The sequence below is a fragment of the Mirounga angustirostris genome, unplaced genomic scaffold (assembly GCF_029215605.1).
Source record: "Mirounga angustirostris isolate CCGP_5_RB_7025 unplaced genomic scaffold, mMirAng1.0.hap1 SCAF_9, whole genome shotgun sequence".
Classification (NCBI taxonomy): domain Eukaryota; kingdom Metazoa; phylum Chordata; class Mammalia; order Carnivora; family Phocidae; genus Mirounga; species Mirounga angustirostris.
The window spans coordinates 105,987,280-106,005,637 of record NW_026991717.1 but is presented as its reverse complement, the minus strand read 5'-3'; the positions used below and the strand labels follow the sequence as shown (position 1 = coordinate 106,005,637).

The window sequence follows — 18,358 nt, the reverse complement described above, 5'->3', positions numbered from 1 at the left end:
GAGATCATGACCTGAACTGAAATCAAGAGTGGGACGCTCAACCAACTGACCACTTACGCACCTCTCCCGTGGTGTCATTTAAAATGTTCCCCTGTGCCCAGTATTTCCTCTAACCTGGTGGTTAGATCTGGAAGCCTGACCAGATTCAGGCTCGGTTTTTTAAGCAAGGCTACTTCACAGATGGTGTGGCAGGCTTCCAATAGGAGGCACAAAATGTCTGCTTTTCTTTCTGGGGACCAACCACTGAAGTTTGAGGTACCCTAAGTTCAGGCAAACTTTACTTATGCAAACTCAATCTTAAAATCTGACACTGTATTTCTTAACAGCATGACAATGCAGCAACATCTTTTTTGATTTGTTCTCACATGAGACATCACTACGTTAACTTAATTTCTTTCTGTTCTCTCCCAAGTGGAGCAGTTACCAATTCATGTTCATGCATTTTCCTTTGTTTTATTATTATTATTATTATTATTTTGGTCACTCCACTCTTCCAGGTAAAAACTAGTCCAGTATAGTGACAATCAAACATGGCCAGATCCTGCCATTCTGTCAGCATCTAGTAGCTGCATTAAAATCTATGGCTATTTCGTCACCATAATAAATTTCAGCTTGATTAGGTAGCAGATCTAGTTGTTAGCTCCAGAAAGGCTTAGCCAGAATGAAATAAAGGGTGACAGGAGGTAGCTTTTTCAAGATAACAAATCACTTCATCTGTGTCTACTTCAGCAGCAGTGCTTAGGGGAATTCTGCATCTGATCAAGAGTAACAATGCCTTTCTTAAGATGAACAGTGGTGATGGGTTTCTGATCTAGCTGATAACGTTATGCCTTCGGCTCGGAGAGAGACTTCTACTAAGACTTTTTCTTGTTCCATCTTAATTCAGTGAAGAGAGCCCTCGCTGTAGGTTTTTGAGCAGATTCTTCTGTTCTTCTTACCCCAGCATTAAGAATAAACCTGCACCCAGCACATTGTACCAAACTTCGAAGCTACTGCAGTTAACGCTAATTCAAACGTTACTTTTCAAAGCCTTTTATGTTCTGTTCTTTATGCAAATTTCATTATCAAACATTTTGATGCCAATTTGAAAGACATTATTATACCATCTGGTGAAACAGTCTCTGGCATACAGTAAGCACTCAAACATTACTGAGTAATGAATATATAAACAAAACGGGTGCTCATTAAGTAAACCTTCAACATAGTTTGAGTGAGTTCGACGGATTATAATCTGTGAGTCAGAGTCCTTACGTGCTGTGTTCCACAGAGTTCTGCTGTTGTTCAACCTTGATTTGGGGCTTTAAATCTTCTCACTGGGCCCCTTTATCCATGGATCTATCTCTCACTGACACCTTGAGCTACACCTTGGGACCAGATCTCTTGCCAGACTTCAGACTCTTATTTCCAGTTCCTCCTAGACATCTCCACTTAGGTTTCCTACAAGCATTTCAAACTCCACCTATTCAAAGCTGAATTCATCCCCTTCCATCCCTATATTTCTTCGCTGATGAATGACTCCACAACATCATCTGAGACTCATCCTTATTCATCCCTAACATCCAGTGAGTTGCCAACTCCTGTTGGTTATGCTTCATATACATGTCTTAGAACTGTCCCTCTCTCTCTATCCATCCCCACGGATTACAACTGAACCCAGGCTCTACTAATCTCTCTCTTAGGTAACTTTAACAGTCTCTTAATAGCTTTCCACACCCTTGTCTCCTCTTATGTTCAAACACCCCCTTGCCTCTAGCCCCCTGAACCCATTGCCACCAAATCAGATCTTATTTCTCTCTGTTTAGAACCCTTCATTGGCAACCCCATCCTCTCCTAACCTAGAAGTAATGTGGCTATGTCATTTATCTAACCCAGGACCCTTTCAGAGTGAAAGGTGGCACTGTTCACAGTTACACTGGTACACCAGTCAAAACTGAGACTGTTCCAGACAAACGTTCACAGAAGACCCTCCCACAGCGCTGGCCACATCTCCCCCATGCTCCCCAACCTCCAAAACCAACCCACTACTTTCAGTTTCTGGAGCCTGTTGCTGCTCTCTCACCTCTGTGCCTCTGTACAAACTGTCTTCCCTTCCTAAAATATCCTCCCCTCCTGGCGCATTTCCATTTATCATTTAAACTTGCTTTAAACATCATCTCCCCTGAGAAGCTTTCTCTAAAAACCTTCCGGCTGATCTGATTACATACTCCCTCGTGCTGACATTGTGCCTTGGACTCGTTCCCGTGGTAGGACCTGGGCCCCTGCCGTGCACACATGGGGTGCATCTGCCCCCCATCCTGTGAGCTCCCTCAGGAGAGTGTCTAAGTCTTGTCCATCGTTATCTCCCCAGCATCTATGGCAAATCACAGGTCTGTACCCGGTAAGTATGTCCCATGTCGTTTCTTAGCCACGTCTTACATTTAATAAAAACTGTTTGCCTTAGCAGCTATTTCAGCATAACTAATGAAAGATAAGAAAATGAGAGAGGAAGAAATGAGAAGTAGTCAGTAGCTCCTAACACCAGCCCTGTATATCACAGATTATTGCCATATTTAAGCATTTCCTTTTTTAAGGAGAGCTTTGGAATTACAGAATCTGAGCTAGCGGCAGAATTCCTACAGGAGGCCATGAAAGGAAAAAAGGCATGGAGATAAGCCAGCAGCATATCCGTCATTGTTCACTAAATTCTTGAAGCTTCTAGTATAAAATACATCCAATGCCAAAATAAAACAAATCTGCTGAGTATTCATGGGGTCCCAGGCAGGGGTGGGGAGAATGACAGGAATTCTGCTACCATAACAACAGGAACATGGAGATGGGAATCCCACTAGCATGCTTTCATACAGCACCCTACAGTTGGCAAAGCACTACACATATTTTTTTTTAATTTTTTTATTCTTATGTTAATCCCCATATTATTACATCATTAGTTTTAGATGTAGCACTACACATTTTAACATCTGACCTTCAAAAACCACAGCCTTTGATGCACCCTGAGGCCCAACCAACATTTCTCGAGCTTTGGCCATCCCTCTGGGATCCCAGGCCAATGCTCCTTTCACAGCCCGAGAACACTGGGCAGGCGTGACTTCAGAGTGCTTCCTTAAGTAAAGCCCTTCAGCATCCAAGCTAAGAACTAAAGCTCCAAATGTTCTATCAGCCAACCTGTCATTTTATGGCTGTGCATAATCTAGAGTGGCTGCCAGGAGGGAAGCCAAGCTAGGGACATTCTCACAATGCCAGGACCCAGCTGCGGCCACAGCTGTAGCAGGTGCGTGGTGGAGCTCCATTCCCTCATGTAACACACACACACACACACACACACAGAGGCAGCTATCACGGCCTCTGTGTTTGACAAGGGAGCTGTGCTCTAAAGCAGAAGCAATGTGCAAGCTCAAGCTGAGCCCCCAGCCTCGGAGCCAAACTTACAAGACAATGCTCCCACAGAGAGAGAATAGATCTGAGGTTCTAAAATATATCCCACACATAGATGCCATAGCTCCTGAAATGTCAACATTAAAAATCTACTTCTCATGGATAAAGTATCAGTTTTAGCAGCTTTTAAAATATGCAGACACACCTCAGAGGGGTAGAGCACTAAGATACTGATCACTATCACTCCAGTGTGAATTAGTCCACGAGTTCACTGTCTTTCTTATTAGCAACTGTTCCTAGAGAGAGGAGATCACTGGGTATCTTACTGGAGTAAGAGACAGTTAAAGGCAGAGAGCAAGAAGGACTAATTTAAAGGGGAGGTGGGATTACCAAAGAGGAACTCCGCCAGCCTCACAATTTTACCCAGGGTCCCCTCTAAAAGGAATACTATTGCAATGACCTGGTAAGAACTCACCGCTAGTGATATTTGGCATTCCTTTCTTATCACTAACACTAATAAATTAATGTAATGAGAACATCCATATGGATTCCAGTCCTAGTGTTCTACTGTTACAATTTAAGACAGAACCTTGATACAATTCAGTCCTTGAAAAGTGGCATAACTCTTAAAAAAAGGAAGTCACATAATGACACCTGGTCTACTATGCACAGCCACACTCCATCGGTCCCGTGTAACTTACTGCAGAAAGATAGTTCAACACATTGAGAATCTCACCCACTCCTTGCTCTGCCTCTTCTCTCATGGCTGGGTTTGTCTCTACCATGGTTTTGCCCATGTTTCATGTGCTGTGAGAATGTTCTAGCAACAGTGTTCTGTAATACCACATTATATTTTATTTGAGCTATCAACAGACTCCTTTTTCTCACAAATCCTCTACGTACAAGATACCAAGCAAAACAAAAAGGTCTTTGAGCTGACCAAACCGTAATCTGGAGAGCTTTTTCATGTCCAAGTATCCCACATATCTGCTAATTTCAATATTGGAGCAAAAAGATACGATGCAACAATTGAGACAACAGATGGAAAAATTAAACATTAACATTAAAACAACTCTCTCACATGAATAACGGTCAGCGGAGAGGAGAGAAAACCAATTTTCAAAGGTGTCACCAATTTGCAAAATGCCAACACCAAAAGGACAAACCATTAAGCCACATGTTTAAAAGTCTTCACAGGATTTTAGTAATGGTAGAGTGGCTTTTAATAGACTAACCCTCCCACCACAAACAATTAAAACCTCTAGAAATATATTTTAAAACAATTAGTTGAAAACACTGGAGAGCACCCAAAAAAAGTACAGAAATTGGAGGGAATCTGACACTTGAAAGAGGGGAATTATGCTGGTCAAGATCCATATTTATAGGCCATCTCCCAAGGTTATATTCCCCAGGCTGCACAGGGTTGAGTGAAAAGAATTCAAGCAGAAAACTACAGTTTTACTGGCTTGAAGAGTGAAATGACAAGATTCAGGACTAACAGATGACTGGAAATTGAGCAGAGAAATCCTGGAAAAGATATGGCCACAGAGAGAAGAATCCCCCAATCTATAAACTCCTCAAATCTGTGCATACACAAGAGACACTCAGAGAAGTCCACCAAAAGCAATAACGAGAAGGCTGAGAGAAAGGAGTTGAGATGTCTGCTGCTTCCCACTGTAGGAGAGAGAGTTTGAAGGCCAAGTCCCACAATGTTAAGAGGCCTTCAAACACCTTAGGCTTTCCACTGAAGCCCCAACTTGGTTATGTCTTACGAATGAACACGATGTCTCAGGACTATGGAATCTGTCCAAGAATTAAGGGGAAAAAGTAAAAAACAAAACAAAACAAAAAAACCCCACTCTCAAAAGCCTTCACAATTTTAAGGTGATAGCCAGTAATTTAGCTGCTTGCTGGGGGAAAAAAAAGAACAAAGGAGAAAAACCATATGCTCATGTCCATGATAAAGAAAGAGCCCTTGCCAAAATTTAACAGTCACTCTTGATTAAAAAGAAAGAAAGAAAAGAAAAACTAAACCTATCAGAAAACTAGGACTTGAAAGAATTTCCTTGATTGTGATGAAAAGTATATACAAAGTGCACACAGCTAACATCACACTTACTAGGGAAAGACTAAATTCTTTCCTCCTAGAACTAGTTATGAGACAAGGAGGTCTGTCCTCAAGGCCTCCGGGCACAATAAGACATGAAAAGGAAATAAAAGCCATAAATATTAGAAAAGAAAAAGAAAACTGCCTTATTCATAGACAACATAATTATTTACAGAGAAAATACTAAGATATCTACAAAAAAAAAAGAAAAGAAAGAAAAACTACTAGAACTAATAAATGAAATTTGTTAAGGTCATAGGATGCAAAATCAAGAAAAAATTCTTTTCCATATACTGTTACCAATTTCCAAAATAAATATTTTAAAATGCCATTTATAACAGCAACAAGAGTTTAAAATACTTAGGAATACGTTTTTTAAAATATGTGCAAGATCTCTATATTGAAGATTATATAGAATTGCTAGTATTGATATGGATAACACACATTAGAGATCATCTGTAAATGGAGAAATATACCAAGTTTATGGATTTGAAGATGTTCACGATTGTTAAGATGTCAGCTCTCCTCAAATTGATGGATAGATTCAATACAACTTCAATTCAAAATTTAGGTTTTTGTGTGGAAATTGATAAGCTGACTCTAAAATAGACATCAAAATTTAAAATATGGAGAATAGTCAAACAAATAAAAAGAATGCATTTGGAGGACTCTCACTATTTAGCCTTAAGACTTATTACAAAGCAATAGCAATGAAGATGGTGTGGTATTGGCATAAAGACAGACAAATGGATCAACAGAACAAAATAGACAGTTCATAAATAGATCCACAGTAGGGTCAATTGATCAGTGACAAAGGTTCCAAGAAAAAAGAAAGTCTTCAAGAAATGGTAGGGAGCAGAACAACTGGATTATAGCATAGGGAAAAGAAATCTCAACCCCTCCACACACAAATATTAATTTAAGAAGGAACACAGACCTAAATATAACATAACACAGACCTAAACATAAAAGCCTGTAATCTTCTAAAGGAAAATAGGACAATATTACAGTGACCCTATGACAGGTTTCTTATAGAGGATACAAAATGTATAAACTATGAAAGAAGAGATTGATAAACTGGATTTCAGAGATATTTAAAACTTCTGCTCAAAGACACCATTAAGAAAGTGAAGAGGCAAGACACACACTGGGAGAACATATTCATAATACAAATGTCTCACAAAGGATGCTTATCTAGAAAACATAACCATAAATCAGTAACAAAAAGACAAACCAAATTTCAGGAAACAAAAAGACCTGAACTGGCACTTGGGAAGAAAATGACCAATAAGCACATGAAAAAGTATTCAACACCAGGGAAATGCAAATTAAAACCACAAGATATCACTTTATACCCATTAGACTGTCTAAAATTAAAGAGAAAGACCATACCAAGTGTTGGGGAGGATATGGAATAATCGGAACGCTCATACATCGCTGGTGGGAGTATAAAAATACAACCACTTTAGAAAAACATTTGAGAGTTTCTTATAAAGTTGAACATATATTTCCTCTATTACCCAGCAACTCCAGGACTACGAATCTACCCAAGAGAAAGGAAAGTGTACTTCGATAAAAATGTATGTATGAGCATGCATATAGCAGCATTATTCATAATGACTCCAAATGTCCATCAAGAAGAGAATGGGTATGTAATGGAATAGGATGCTGATGCACACAATGACATGAGTGGATCTCACCAAAATTATGCTGTGCACAAGAAATCAGACACAAGAGAGAACATACTATATAGTTCCATTTATATGAGCCTCCAGAATAGACAAAACTAATCTATGGTAAAAAAAATAAAACAAAACATCCCATTTATTGCCTCTGGCAGCAGGAGACTGACTGGGAAAGGACACAAGGGAACTTTCAGAGTGGTGGAAATGTTCTTTATCTTGGATCAGGGTGCTGGTGACGTGGCCGCATGCATTTGCCAAAACTCAAATTCCTCACTTCTGATCTGTTCGTTTCACTGTATACACATTTTACCTCAAATTTGTTTTAAAAAATTAGGGAGTGGGAGGTGGGGGTGGCACCAGGGGAAGAGGAGTAGAATCCCTTAAAAAGCAGGATGAGATAAAGATTATAAGAAAGAGAATCTGATCCTTAAATTTTTTAACACATTCAGGGCAAACTGAAAAGTTGGCCCCAAAACCAAAAATCTATAATACAACTTGATAGACATGAACAAAAAGAGGCAAGAACCAATTCAGCTAAGATGATGATGAAGAAAATAAAACTCAGTATGTCAAACAAATAATGAGATTGCCAGATTTAGCAAATATATTTAATCTGGCAATCCAAACCAATAGATCATTAGAAACTAAATACCGGCCAACCCAACATAAAACAATTTTTAAAGCATCTTTTACAAAATGCTCTTTTTATAATTTCCATGTTAGAAATTCCTACTGAAAAAAAAAAAAAAAAAAGAAATTCCTACTGAGTAGGAACTAAGATTATACTTATACCAGAAACCACCCAAAACTCATCCTTACCTTCAGTGAAGCTCCCTGTTAGGGTTATTACCACAAATACCTTCCCTTCTGGCTCCAGATCCACCTAGAAAGAGAAAAGAATTATGGGTTATATTATAATTTTAAAGTACTTTTTGTGGGCCTCAAATAATGCTTTACAAAGAGGCCTAGCTGTGCAAATCACGGCCATCAATCAGACCTAAGTCTTCCATTCAATAGCAGAGGGTCAAGAAACAAGTGAAAACACAAGAAACTGTAAAGGTGGAAAAGCAAGTCTAAGGAAAACAGTTCTTTCAATGTTTCCCCTTGTCTTGAATTTTATTCTCTTCCATTTTGGCTCTTTGTGATATTATTGAGAAGCACCTGTAAACTTGGTCATTGTTCCTGAGATATCCCTATCCTACATCAGAGCAACATTTTATTAAACCACATGGTAGGCAGGGGCTCCCAGGTGGCTCAGCTGGTTAAGCATCCGACTCTTGATTTCGGCTCAGGTCACGATCTCAGGGTCGAGGGATTCAGTCCCTTGGGCTCCATGCTCAGCAGGAAATCTACTTGAGATTCTCTCTCTCTCTCTCTCCCCCTTTCCCTCTGCCTCTCTCCCCTTTCTTTCTCTCTCTCTCTCTCAAATAAGTAAATCTTAAAAAAAAATAACCACATGGCAGGTGTATGAAATAGAGAAACAATGGCAACATACAAGGTAATGAACAAATGTGGCGCGGTCAACTGCAACCTTTCCTTTTAGGAAGCAAAAAGTATGAGAAGAATTCTGTCTCCATCTCTACCATTTTCACTTGAGTGTAATTCATCTTCAGCAAGCACAGGGAAGGCAATTCAGGAGCTCTGCATTCACGATCCTTGCCTGTTCCCAGAGTATGAACATCCCTTAAAGCTCTTATCTATGCACTGAGCTATTGAGACATCCAGTCTGCAAACTCAGCAGCTTGCCGTCTCCGGGTTCCGTCCGGTCCTGGTATAGCACGCCTCTGGATTCAGGAAGCACCCTCTAGATCTGCTCTGATCTCACTAGCCCATGTAGACAGACTCTGCCCTCTTCATGTTGGGTGCTAACCTTGAACTATCCAAGAACACCTCTAAGCCTTGGATTGTGAGGTTCTTTTGGACCCCAATACATGAGTTTACAATTGTCAAAATCTTGTCGGATTCAGCCCATGGCTCCATTTCTGCCTTTGACCTTTCCTCAAAGAGAGAAAGGTCCAGTGAAGCTGAGTACAGATACAGCTGATCATTTTTGGTAGAATATTACAGTTAAAGAAGATGCAAATCACAACCGTGCCCAAACTAGATGAGGACATGGCCTCCGGCCTGACTGCCACAGCTGGTTCTAGACTCTGGGCAAGGTCCTTAACCACCCCAAGCTTCACACTTCTCATCCAAAAGTCTGTGACATCGCTATTCAGCATTTCTGCCATGGCTTCCACCAAATGAGCTCAGAGAGCCTTGACAGTACTATTTACTGTTTTTACTGTACCCATAGGCGACAAAGACTAGGGAAAAAATGGATTGACCTTCCCCTACCTTACCACCACATATTTTTAATGCCACACCCTGATTACATACTTTTTCAAAATAAAAGATGCCTACTTCGTTCTGACTCAGAAAGCTTTACCTATACAACAGCCTATTCTTATAAGCCCCCATCCCTCTGCACAAAATCTGCTATCAAGGTGTTAGCACACTGTAGATCACCCCAGTGTTCAAATCGGCTATTTACATCACAACCGCTAAGTTAACAATATCCCCTAAACTGTCTTAACACCACTTGTGAACCTTTATGGAACAGTTCTGAAAATAGAGCTCTCCGGAGAGATGACTAAACAGGATGTCAGTCTCTAATTGTCTCCACTCTCTGTCTTGACTTGTTTCAAGTCAAAAATATGTTATTTTTAAAAGCCACTCCTTCATCTTCAATATAAAGGCCTGGCCGAGAGCACACACAGGCACACACATTCATCCTCACAACGTAGGCCGTTGCTGGCCAGCCTCCGGACAGACAGATTGCTGGGCTGCCTCCGGGCTCCTCCTGCACACGCCAGCGCCGAACCTCCCTCCCCTCCCTCCGGCGCTGCCCTGCGGGCCCACAAGAAGGCCACGCCCCCCGCCCCGCCCCCCACCCCCGCCCCACGGCCCGGAGCCGCTCTGGCACTGGCAGGATCCGGAACTCGTACAGGCAGGACAGGTTTGCTTCCTCAGTTTTGACCAGTGCCACCATCACCATGGAAAAGCCAGACTCAAGCACCAGCTTCAAGCCTACGCCACCTAAACCCCTGACCTTAGAATAGGGGGTTGCGAATGGCAGGTTTGACATTAGTTTGATGTGAAAACAACGGAGTTGGGTTGCACACAACTGGGATTCTGGAAGAGTAAAGACGCACGTGTCACGTAGCAAGGAAAAGTACTCTGTCGTGAAACTTCTGCTTGCGGTTTCATATGCATTTTGAGGGTATACTGAGTTTTAGTATAAAAATGAATTCCTAACTGTGCTACAGAGAAACAGTTTGGAAACGGCCTTCCAGATCACCTCGTCCATTTACCCAGCGCTGATGGGCTGTTGGCGTCTATTCATAGTGACTGCTTGGACCTCCCCCACCCCCCGGCCCAACCCCGCGTCAGCCAACTTGCTACCTCCACAGCTGGCCTCGTTGATTCCTGCAGTGCATAGAAAGATCTCTCTCTAAAAGCAGAAGTGTAGAAACCAATAATTTCCATGCACTGATCCTAGTCTTTCCCCTACAGCTCCGGTGGCTATTTTCTTTCCAGCCAAAACATCCATTCCAGCCTCCAGGAACTGCACTTCAGCTCTTATTTGAGAACTACCCCTCCCTTGCAGGTAGTCCCAATGATTCAGCTGGGATTCTGTTCCCAGATCCACTGGCCACATGACCCAGGCCTTGCCAATCAGTGCACTGAATTCCTCCAGCCACGATGACTAGCCAGGAGCAGACACATGCCCTCTATCCGATCACCTGAGTAATCATTCCCTTCCCACAGTCACTGGCTCAGGTTTGGGCACAAAATCCAAGTAGGTCCAATTAAGAATCCTGGATCTACAAGAAAGAGACAAGATCTCACTTCTGCTGAACTTTATCTAGAAGGACATAAACTTGGGGAGTGTCCAGTACTCTTCCTGCCACCACATTGGGCTGGAGAAGGAAGCCAGATAAGAAGAGAAAGCGGAGAGACAGAAAGAGACCAGATCTTGATATCACCTACACACTGAGATCAAGCCTTGCTTGATTCTTCTGGACTTTTCAGTTATTTGAGCCTGTAAATTCCTTTTGCTTTGGCCACTGAGTAGGGTGTCCTATCATAGGCACCTAAAGACTTAGACAAATTGGCAGCCAAAGAGGTAAGTCAAATATTTAAAAACAGTTATCGCCTCCCCCCTATACCTTCTAACATCCATGCTGCCACCTACAGCCTGACCTTCTGCCTCCCTCTGGTACTGAAGCAGCTCCTGCAACCCTTGGCATGTCCCACTGTCAAATCTAAAGATATGTCTGTTTTCATCTCCACTGATCTCTGCAGTTCTGATCCTCACAGCTTCTTTCATCACAAATTTCCTTACTTCCAGGACACCCTCTTTCCCTGGTCTTCCTCTCACTCTTTCTCTCTCAGGCTCCTTTCCAGCATCTCTCCCTCTCTCTCTCTCTCTCTCAATCTCTCTCTCTCCCTCCCACCCTCCCTCCCACAGGTTGCCTTTAAATCTTGCTAAGTCCTCTTTTTCTTCTATTGAAAGATTCAGGCTTATGATTTCAGCACCAACTTGAGATTCTTTGGGGGCAGAAGTAAGAGAAAGAAACAAACATATCAGAACCTCCAAAAGGGTACAGGCTAAAGACAGGGGGCAGGGTCGTATTCATTTCCTAAGTCTCTACAACAGACTTCACTCCCAAACCTATATATGCACCTTTTCTGAAGTCTCCATCCCCTTGTCCCACTGAGACAAGTTCCTTTAATTCTATACATCAACATGCCCAGAATCCAAATTCTCATCCTATACTCCCTTAATTGACACCCCACAGTCCTGACTCCACCACTGACCCAGCAGCCCAGGCTCCTCACCACATACATATAATTCTACCAGATCCCATCAAACCCACTTTCTGTGCCTCTCCTAAACCTGCCTCTTCCTCCCTACTCCTACCACCATCCCTCACCTGGCCAAGTGCAATGGCCTTCTAGCTATTTCCTGTCTCCAGACTCACCCTCCCCCAACTGCTGCCAATGACAGTTTTCAAAAATGAATATCTGACCATGCGACTTCCTAATTTAAAATCCTTCCATGTTTCCCTTCCTTCCATGATAAGGTCCAAACTCCTTAGCCTGGCACATAGCCCTCCATGCTGTGTCCCCACCATGCCAAACACATATACAACCTGTACCCCCAGCCTCTTCGAATTACTTGTAGACTCCCCTGGGAGGCATGTCTTTTCATTTAACCTGAGAGATCAACAAAACGGGTTATAGTCAGACAGCATACTGGGGAATATAGTCAAAACTGTGAAAAATACACATTACCTGTCTGACCCTTATTGCCCAGGGCCTGGGGGCATGCAGTCTTTCTGCCTGTAAAACCCTTTCCTCTCTTTAATTGTCAAACTCCTATTTGTCAATCAAGACTCAGCTCAAGTGATGGACATTAAGGAGGGCATGTGATGTAATGAGCACTGGGTATTATATAAGACTGATGAATCACTGACCTCTACCTCTGAAACCAATAATACATTATATGTTAATTAAATTTAAATTTAAAAAAAAATAAAGACTCAACTCAAAACTCATCTTTACAGGAAGATCTTCCTAGACCTCTTGAAGCAGTTGGGCAACTCCGCACCATTCTAGAGACCATCGCTGGACTCCATATCATGTTGCAATCATTATGTCCTGTCCCTTAGAATCTTACCTCGAACATAAGAGGACTGAAACATTCATGGAACTAATGAGTAAATAAGTTAACAAATATGGATATCCCAAGCTCTTTCATCAGCTTCATATAGGGCATGGTTTTCTCCTTCCAACATTCTGATCAGTTTCCTCCAGATGTGCCCTATTTTCTCTCTTTAATCACAGCCTCCTTTAAGGGCATAGGCCCTTAAAGAGAGACCATCAGCCTGCAGGTATAACCCGACCCTCACAGGGGAGAGCAAGATTATGACCAACCTTGATCTTGACAATGACACTGTCCATTACTAATGCAGCGACAGACTGCATGAGCACTATGAGAAGGCCCAGTGACCCAGGTTGAATTTGTTAAAATCTTTGCATCTCTTCTATGGCCCATAAGGCTCTGCTTCCCACATCCTGTGTAGTGATTAGGCCCCAAATCCTAGGAGCTTCGTGTTTTTTCCCTAGAATTTCAGCTTGTTTTAGGGCCCAAGGTTTGCTGAATCCCAAATCCAGTTGGTTCAAATCACTTTCCTTCTCAGCTTTATGGACTCCAGGGCCTACAGTAGCTATGTCATCATCTAAAGCACTGAGAGAATGTCCAACAGAACAGGGTTAAGGCCAGAGTGCTAGGGGGACTTCACATGGAAATGGACACATTGAGCATGCTTTCTGTAACAGACATTCAGGGAGGAATGACTGTACTAACCCTTCTCTCCAAAGACCGCTTCTGTGGATCAGGAGGGCAACTCCTGGGCCCTGGTCAAAACTCAGTAAGCAATGAACTTTTTAAAAATGACATTCTAAAAGCACAAATAGATGAGAAAAACTCAGAGTCAACAAATGGTGCTGTAACCACTGGATGTCCACATGCAAAACAGAGAACTTCAACTCCGACCTTGTAACTTACACAAAAACTAACTCAAAATGGATCACAGACCTAAATGAAAACTTAAAATTTAATACTTCAAGGGGCGCCTGGGTGGCTCAGTTGGTTAAGCGACTGCCTTCGGCTCAGGTCATGATCCTGGAGTCCCGGGATCGAGTCCCACATCGGGCTCCCCGCTCAGCAGGGAGTCTGCTTCTCCCTCTGACCCTCCTCCCTCTCATGCTCTCTCTCTCTCATTCTCTCTGTCTCAAACAAATAAATAAAATCTTTAAAAAAAAAATTTAATACTTCAAGAAAAATACATAAGGGAAAATTGGGGGGACTCTGAGTTAGACAAATTTTTCTAGATATGAAACCAAAAACACAATCCATGAAAGAAAAACAATGATAAATTGGACTTCATCAAAATTAAAGTTTCTGCTCTTTGAAAGACACAGTCAAGAGTATGAAAGATGAGTCACAGATTAGGAGAAAATAGTTGTAAATCATATATCTGATAAAATATCTGTATCCAGGATAAAGAACTTGCAAAACTCAATAATAAGAAAACAAACAATCCAACTTTTCCAAAAACGGATTTCATCACTTCACATTTCACCAAAGAAGATATACAGATGGCAAATAGATACAAAAAACAAGCTCAACGTCATTACTCTTTGAAGAAATGCAAATTAGAACCACAATGCAACAACAACATATACCTACTAGGATAGCTAACATTAAGAAGTCTAACCATACTGTTTGTACAAATACAGAACAACTGAAATTCTTACACACTGTTGATGGGACTGTAAAATGGTACCATTACTTTGGAAACAGTTGGACATTTTCTTAAAAAGTTACATGTATACCTCCCGTTTGATCTAGCCATTCCCCTCCAATAATCACCCAAGAATAAAGACAGCATATGTCCATACAAAGGTATGTACACAAATGCTCACAGGAGTTTTTAAAAATGTGGTAAAGCCCCACACTGGAATAGTATTCAACAATAAAAAGAATGAACTGTTGATGCCTGCAAACCACATGGAAGAATACTGAATGAAAGAAACCAAACAAAAAAGAGTACGTTCTGTCTAGAAAAGGCAAACTAATCTATACTGATAGAAAACTCATCAGTTGTTGCCCGGGGATGGGAATAAGGAAAATAGGACAAGTGGGTAGGGAGGGATTACCAAAATGAGAGTACCCAGACAATTAAATGGAGAAAGAATATTCTTTTTAACTAAAGATGCTAGGACAACTGGATATCCACATGCCAAGGAATGAAGGTGGCCCCTACCTTTTACCATATATAAACATGGACTCAAAGTGGATCACAGACCCAATGCAAGAGCTAAAACTGTAAAAATCTTCCAAGAAAGCAAAGGATTAAATTTTCCTGACCTTGGGTTAGGTGATGGTTTCTTAGATATGACACCCAAGTACAAGATATGACATCAAGTACAGGATATATACAAGTGACCAAAAAAACAAAAAAAGAAATTGATATATTTCAAAATTAAAAACAAAAAGAAACTTTAATTTTGATGAAGTCCAATTTATCATTGTTTTTCTTTCATGGATTGTGCTTTTGGTTTCATATCTAGAAAAATTTGTCTAACTCAGAGTCCCCCCAATTTTCCCTTATGTATTTTTCTTGAAGTATTAAATTTTTTTTTTTTAATTAAAAAACACCTCACTGCCCCAGATACCCTTTCCAAAGTGCCACTCTCATCAATTTTCCCCAGCAAAGCCTCCTCTGGCTTCCTAGTGCCTTCAGAATAAAATTCAAGCTGCTCCACCTAGCTGTCTGGGTTCTCTTTTCACTGCCTCCCCACTAATTTATCCAAACCTCTTTTTCAAGCTTCCATTCTTTAAACCTGCTCTTCTGGTCAGGCCTGTCTACTCACCAGGGCATAGCCACACCTTTGCTCATGCTGTTGTCTCTGCTTGGAAAATCTCTCTTCACCTATCCATTCACTCAAACATTTACTGAATTATTCCTAGGGCTGGGATCATTGCCAGGTGCTCAGGATTTCCCAAAGTAGTTCCCTGGGGCTGCAGGTGGGATGCGTAAACAAGTGCACCTGATGAAAATGACACAGTCACAGGAGCTGAAGGAAGAAAGTTTTGCCAGGAAGATCTTGACATGCACACTGATTCCTCCAGTCTCAAAATTCCTATCTTGATTATTATCTTAACACTTATCTATGCCCTTGAACAATTAGATAAATTTCACATACTTATATCCAGTCACTTGCAATAAGTCTAAACACTCCATTCCAGCAGGATCTGACACTTTTATGTTCCCCAAAGGGCCTAGCAGAGTTCCTTGAACCAAGTAAACACTCCAAATATCTATTGATTTGCTCTAATGAATTGAACTGGAAGTTTCATTTGACCACCTCAATTTCATCACCTATAAAATAGGAATAATATTTTATCTTATAATAAAAATGTGACAGCACTTCATAAAATAGAAAAGCACTCCAAGATGGCACCAAGGCATACCAGTAGCATAAGGACTGCATGGGCCCACTGCTTAGGAATCATGCTCTGTTCACATGATATACCCACCAAATCTCCAGGAACCCCCTTTTTCCCCCCTGTACCCCTAGCTAAGATTTGCTTTCCCCTTGGCATCACTTGAGCAAGTCACTTACATCCTGACTCTGTCTCCTTGGCCATGAAATAAAAGGGCTGTCTAAAAACCCTTCTAGCTCTGATGTTGCATGATTCTAAACAGGCTTGGATAAAAGCCTGCACACAGGACTCAACGGAAACACTCATTTAATTAACTGGTAATAATTTACAACCATTTCCCTTCACAAAAGGCATTAGAATTGATCATAGACAGGAACTTTCTGTCTACTTAATATTCATCTTGTCCTGGGATAAGCAGAGGGACCTAGCATATTAAAAGAAAAAACAATCCTTTATTTGGGCAAAGGTAGAAGTTCACCTAGACTCTCTGGGCCTTGAGTCAGACATCTGTGATATTCAGATTTTTGGCTTGGTGGCTTGTTTCTGTAATTTTTCTAAGTCTTGCTCTAGGGATAAGTAACAACCTAAAAACATGATAAAGCATTTCACAATTCTCTTCCAGCTGAAACTATCGGGCTTAAGAATGGGAGTTCTAATTCCTAGTGGAAAAAAATACAGGATTGTCCCAATAACCAACAAGGAGGTGTGTGGCTGTGTTCTTTAGTAATAGAAATAAGAGCTACTATGTCTTGAGTTCATCAATGTGTAGGAGCTAAGGGTCTAACCTACACTGTTTCTCACCTTCACCACCTGCAAGGTAAGTATCACCAGCACCACTATACAGATGGGGGAAAATGGAGGCTCAGAGAGGTTGTGGAATTGACCAAGGTCACGAGCAGTGAAGCCAAGCCAAGACCCAGGTCAGGGAAGATCCCATACTGGCTCCATAGCAGCCTGCCTCAAGGCTGCTGTGTGGGACTGCGCCTGCCTATAGGTCACTGCAGCCTTGCCCACAGTCTTTTGCTCTCCCTGATGCCAGCTTGCCTGGGCTTCTGGTATGTTGGGTCATCACATCACCGGACTCCTTCGGGAACTCAGGCAAGACTCGTGCCGTCAGCACCTGAGGGTGCTCCCTGCCAAATGCCAGGCTTCGGTGTACCAGGCTCACCTCTTCACTGCCAAGGCCAGTGGGCATGGCCCCAGACCAGCCTGATGATGTCACTAGATGGCTCCCTACGGGCGTACGAGGCAGGAGCTGCTAAGCGTGGCAAGTCTGTGCTGGGGCTGGTGAAAAGCAGCGGGCAGCTCAGGACCCATTAGTCAGCTGCCTGGAGGACCCGAGTCAGTGTCATGTGCTGTGGACACACAATGCGTCCCCTCCCTGCGGGAAGGAGTTTAGAGCAAAAGAGGGTGAACGAGGCAAATCCTACAGCCCTGCTGATTTTCTATTTTCGTCTAACAATCAGATAAGTTTTAGGAGTTAAAGGCGCACTAAGAAGTACCACAGATTAAAAATTATCAGAAAAAGGTGGCAAAAACTGAACAGATAAGTGGGGCTTATCAAATCTGACTGAAGTTGAAAGTGAAGGAAGATATTTTCTTTATTTTAGTGATTAAATCCTCATCTCACTAAGTCTGGACCCTCCACTGTGGTGAAAGAGGGGGATGGGAAAAAGAGCCCCGGGCTGTGACCACAGCTCTGGTCACAGGACATCCAGTGGTCTAGCCTTTAAGTTTCTTTCATATCTAATATTCTACATTCCAAGTCAGAAGTGGTTTCTGAACTCCACTGAGCAAGTAAAGAGGTTTGAAGACTACTAAAGAATTTGTCTCTAAAATTCATACTTAAGGCTCATGATAACTCTTCACCAGCCCAGCTACACATACCCACAAAACTGTTGTAAATTTAAATTTAGAATTATTTCAACTCAGAGCCAATTACCCCTATGTTCTAGCATAAACGATGTCTCTTCTGGCAAAGGTAAACATCTAGTGCATTAAAATTAATTTTTCAGGGGCACCTGGGTGGCTCAGTCAGTTGGGCAGCTGCCTTCGGCTCAGGTCATGATCCCGGGGTCCAGGGATCAAGTCCCACATGGGGCTCCCTGCTCAGCGGGGAGCCTGCTTCTCCCT

At 41.9% G+C, this 18,358-nt stretch overlaps 1 protein-coding gene across 2 annotated transcripts in view; it reads right to left on the bottom strand.

The window, feature by feature from the left end:
• Window positions 1-18,358, bottom strand: part of PRKCH (protein kinase C eta) — a 221,176-nt gene that overhangs the window by 147,418 nt on the left and 55,400 nt on the right. For both annotated transcript variants that reach the window (XM_064571148.1, XM_045900996.3), the window contains exon 2: window positions 7,984-8,047. In XM_064571148.1, the coding sequence (XP_064427218.1) occupies window positions 7,984-8,047 (64 nt within the window). The remainder of the gene's footprint in view (window positions 1-7,983; window positions 8,048-18,358) is intronic.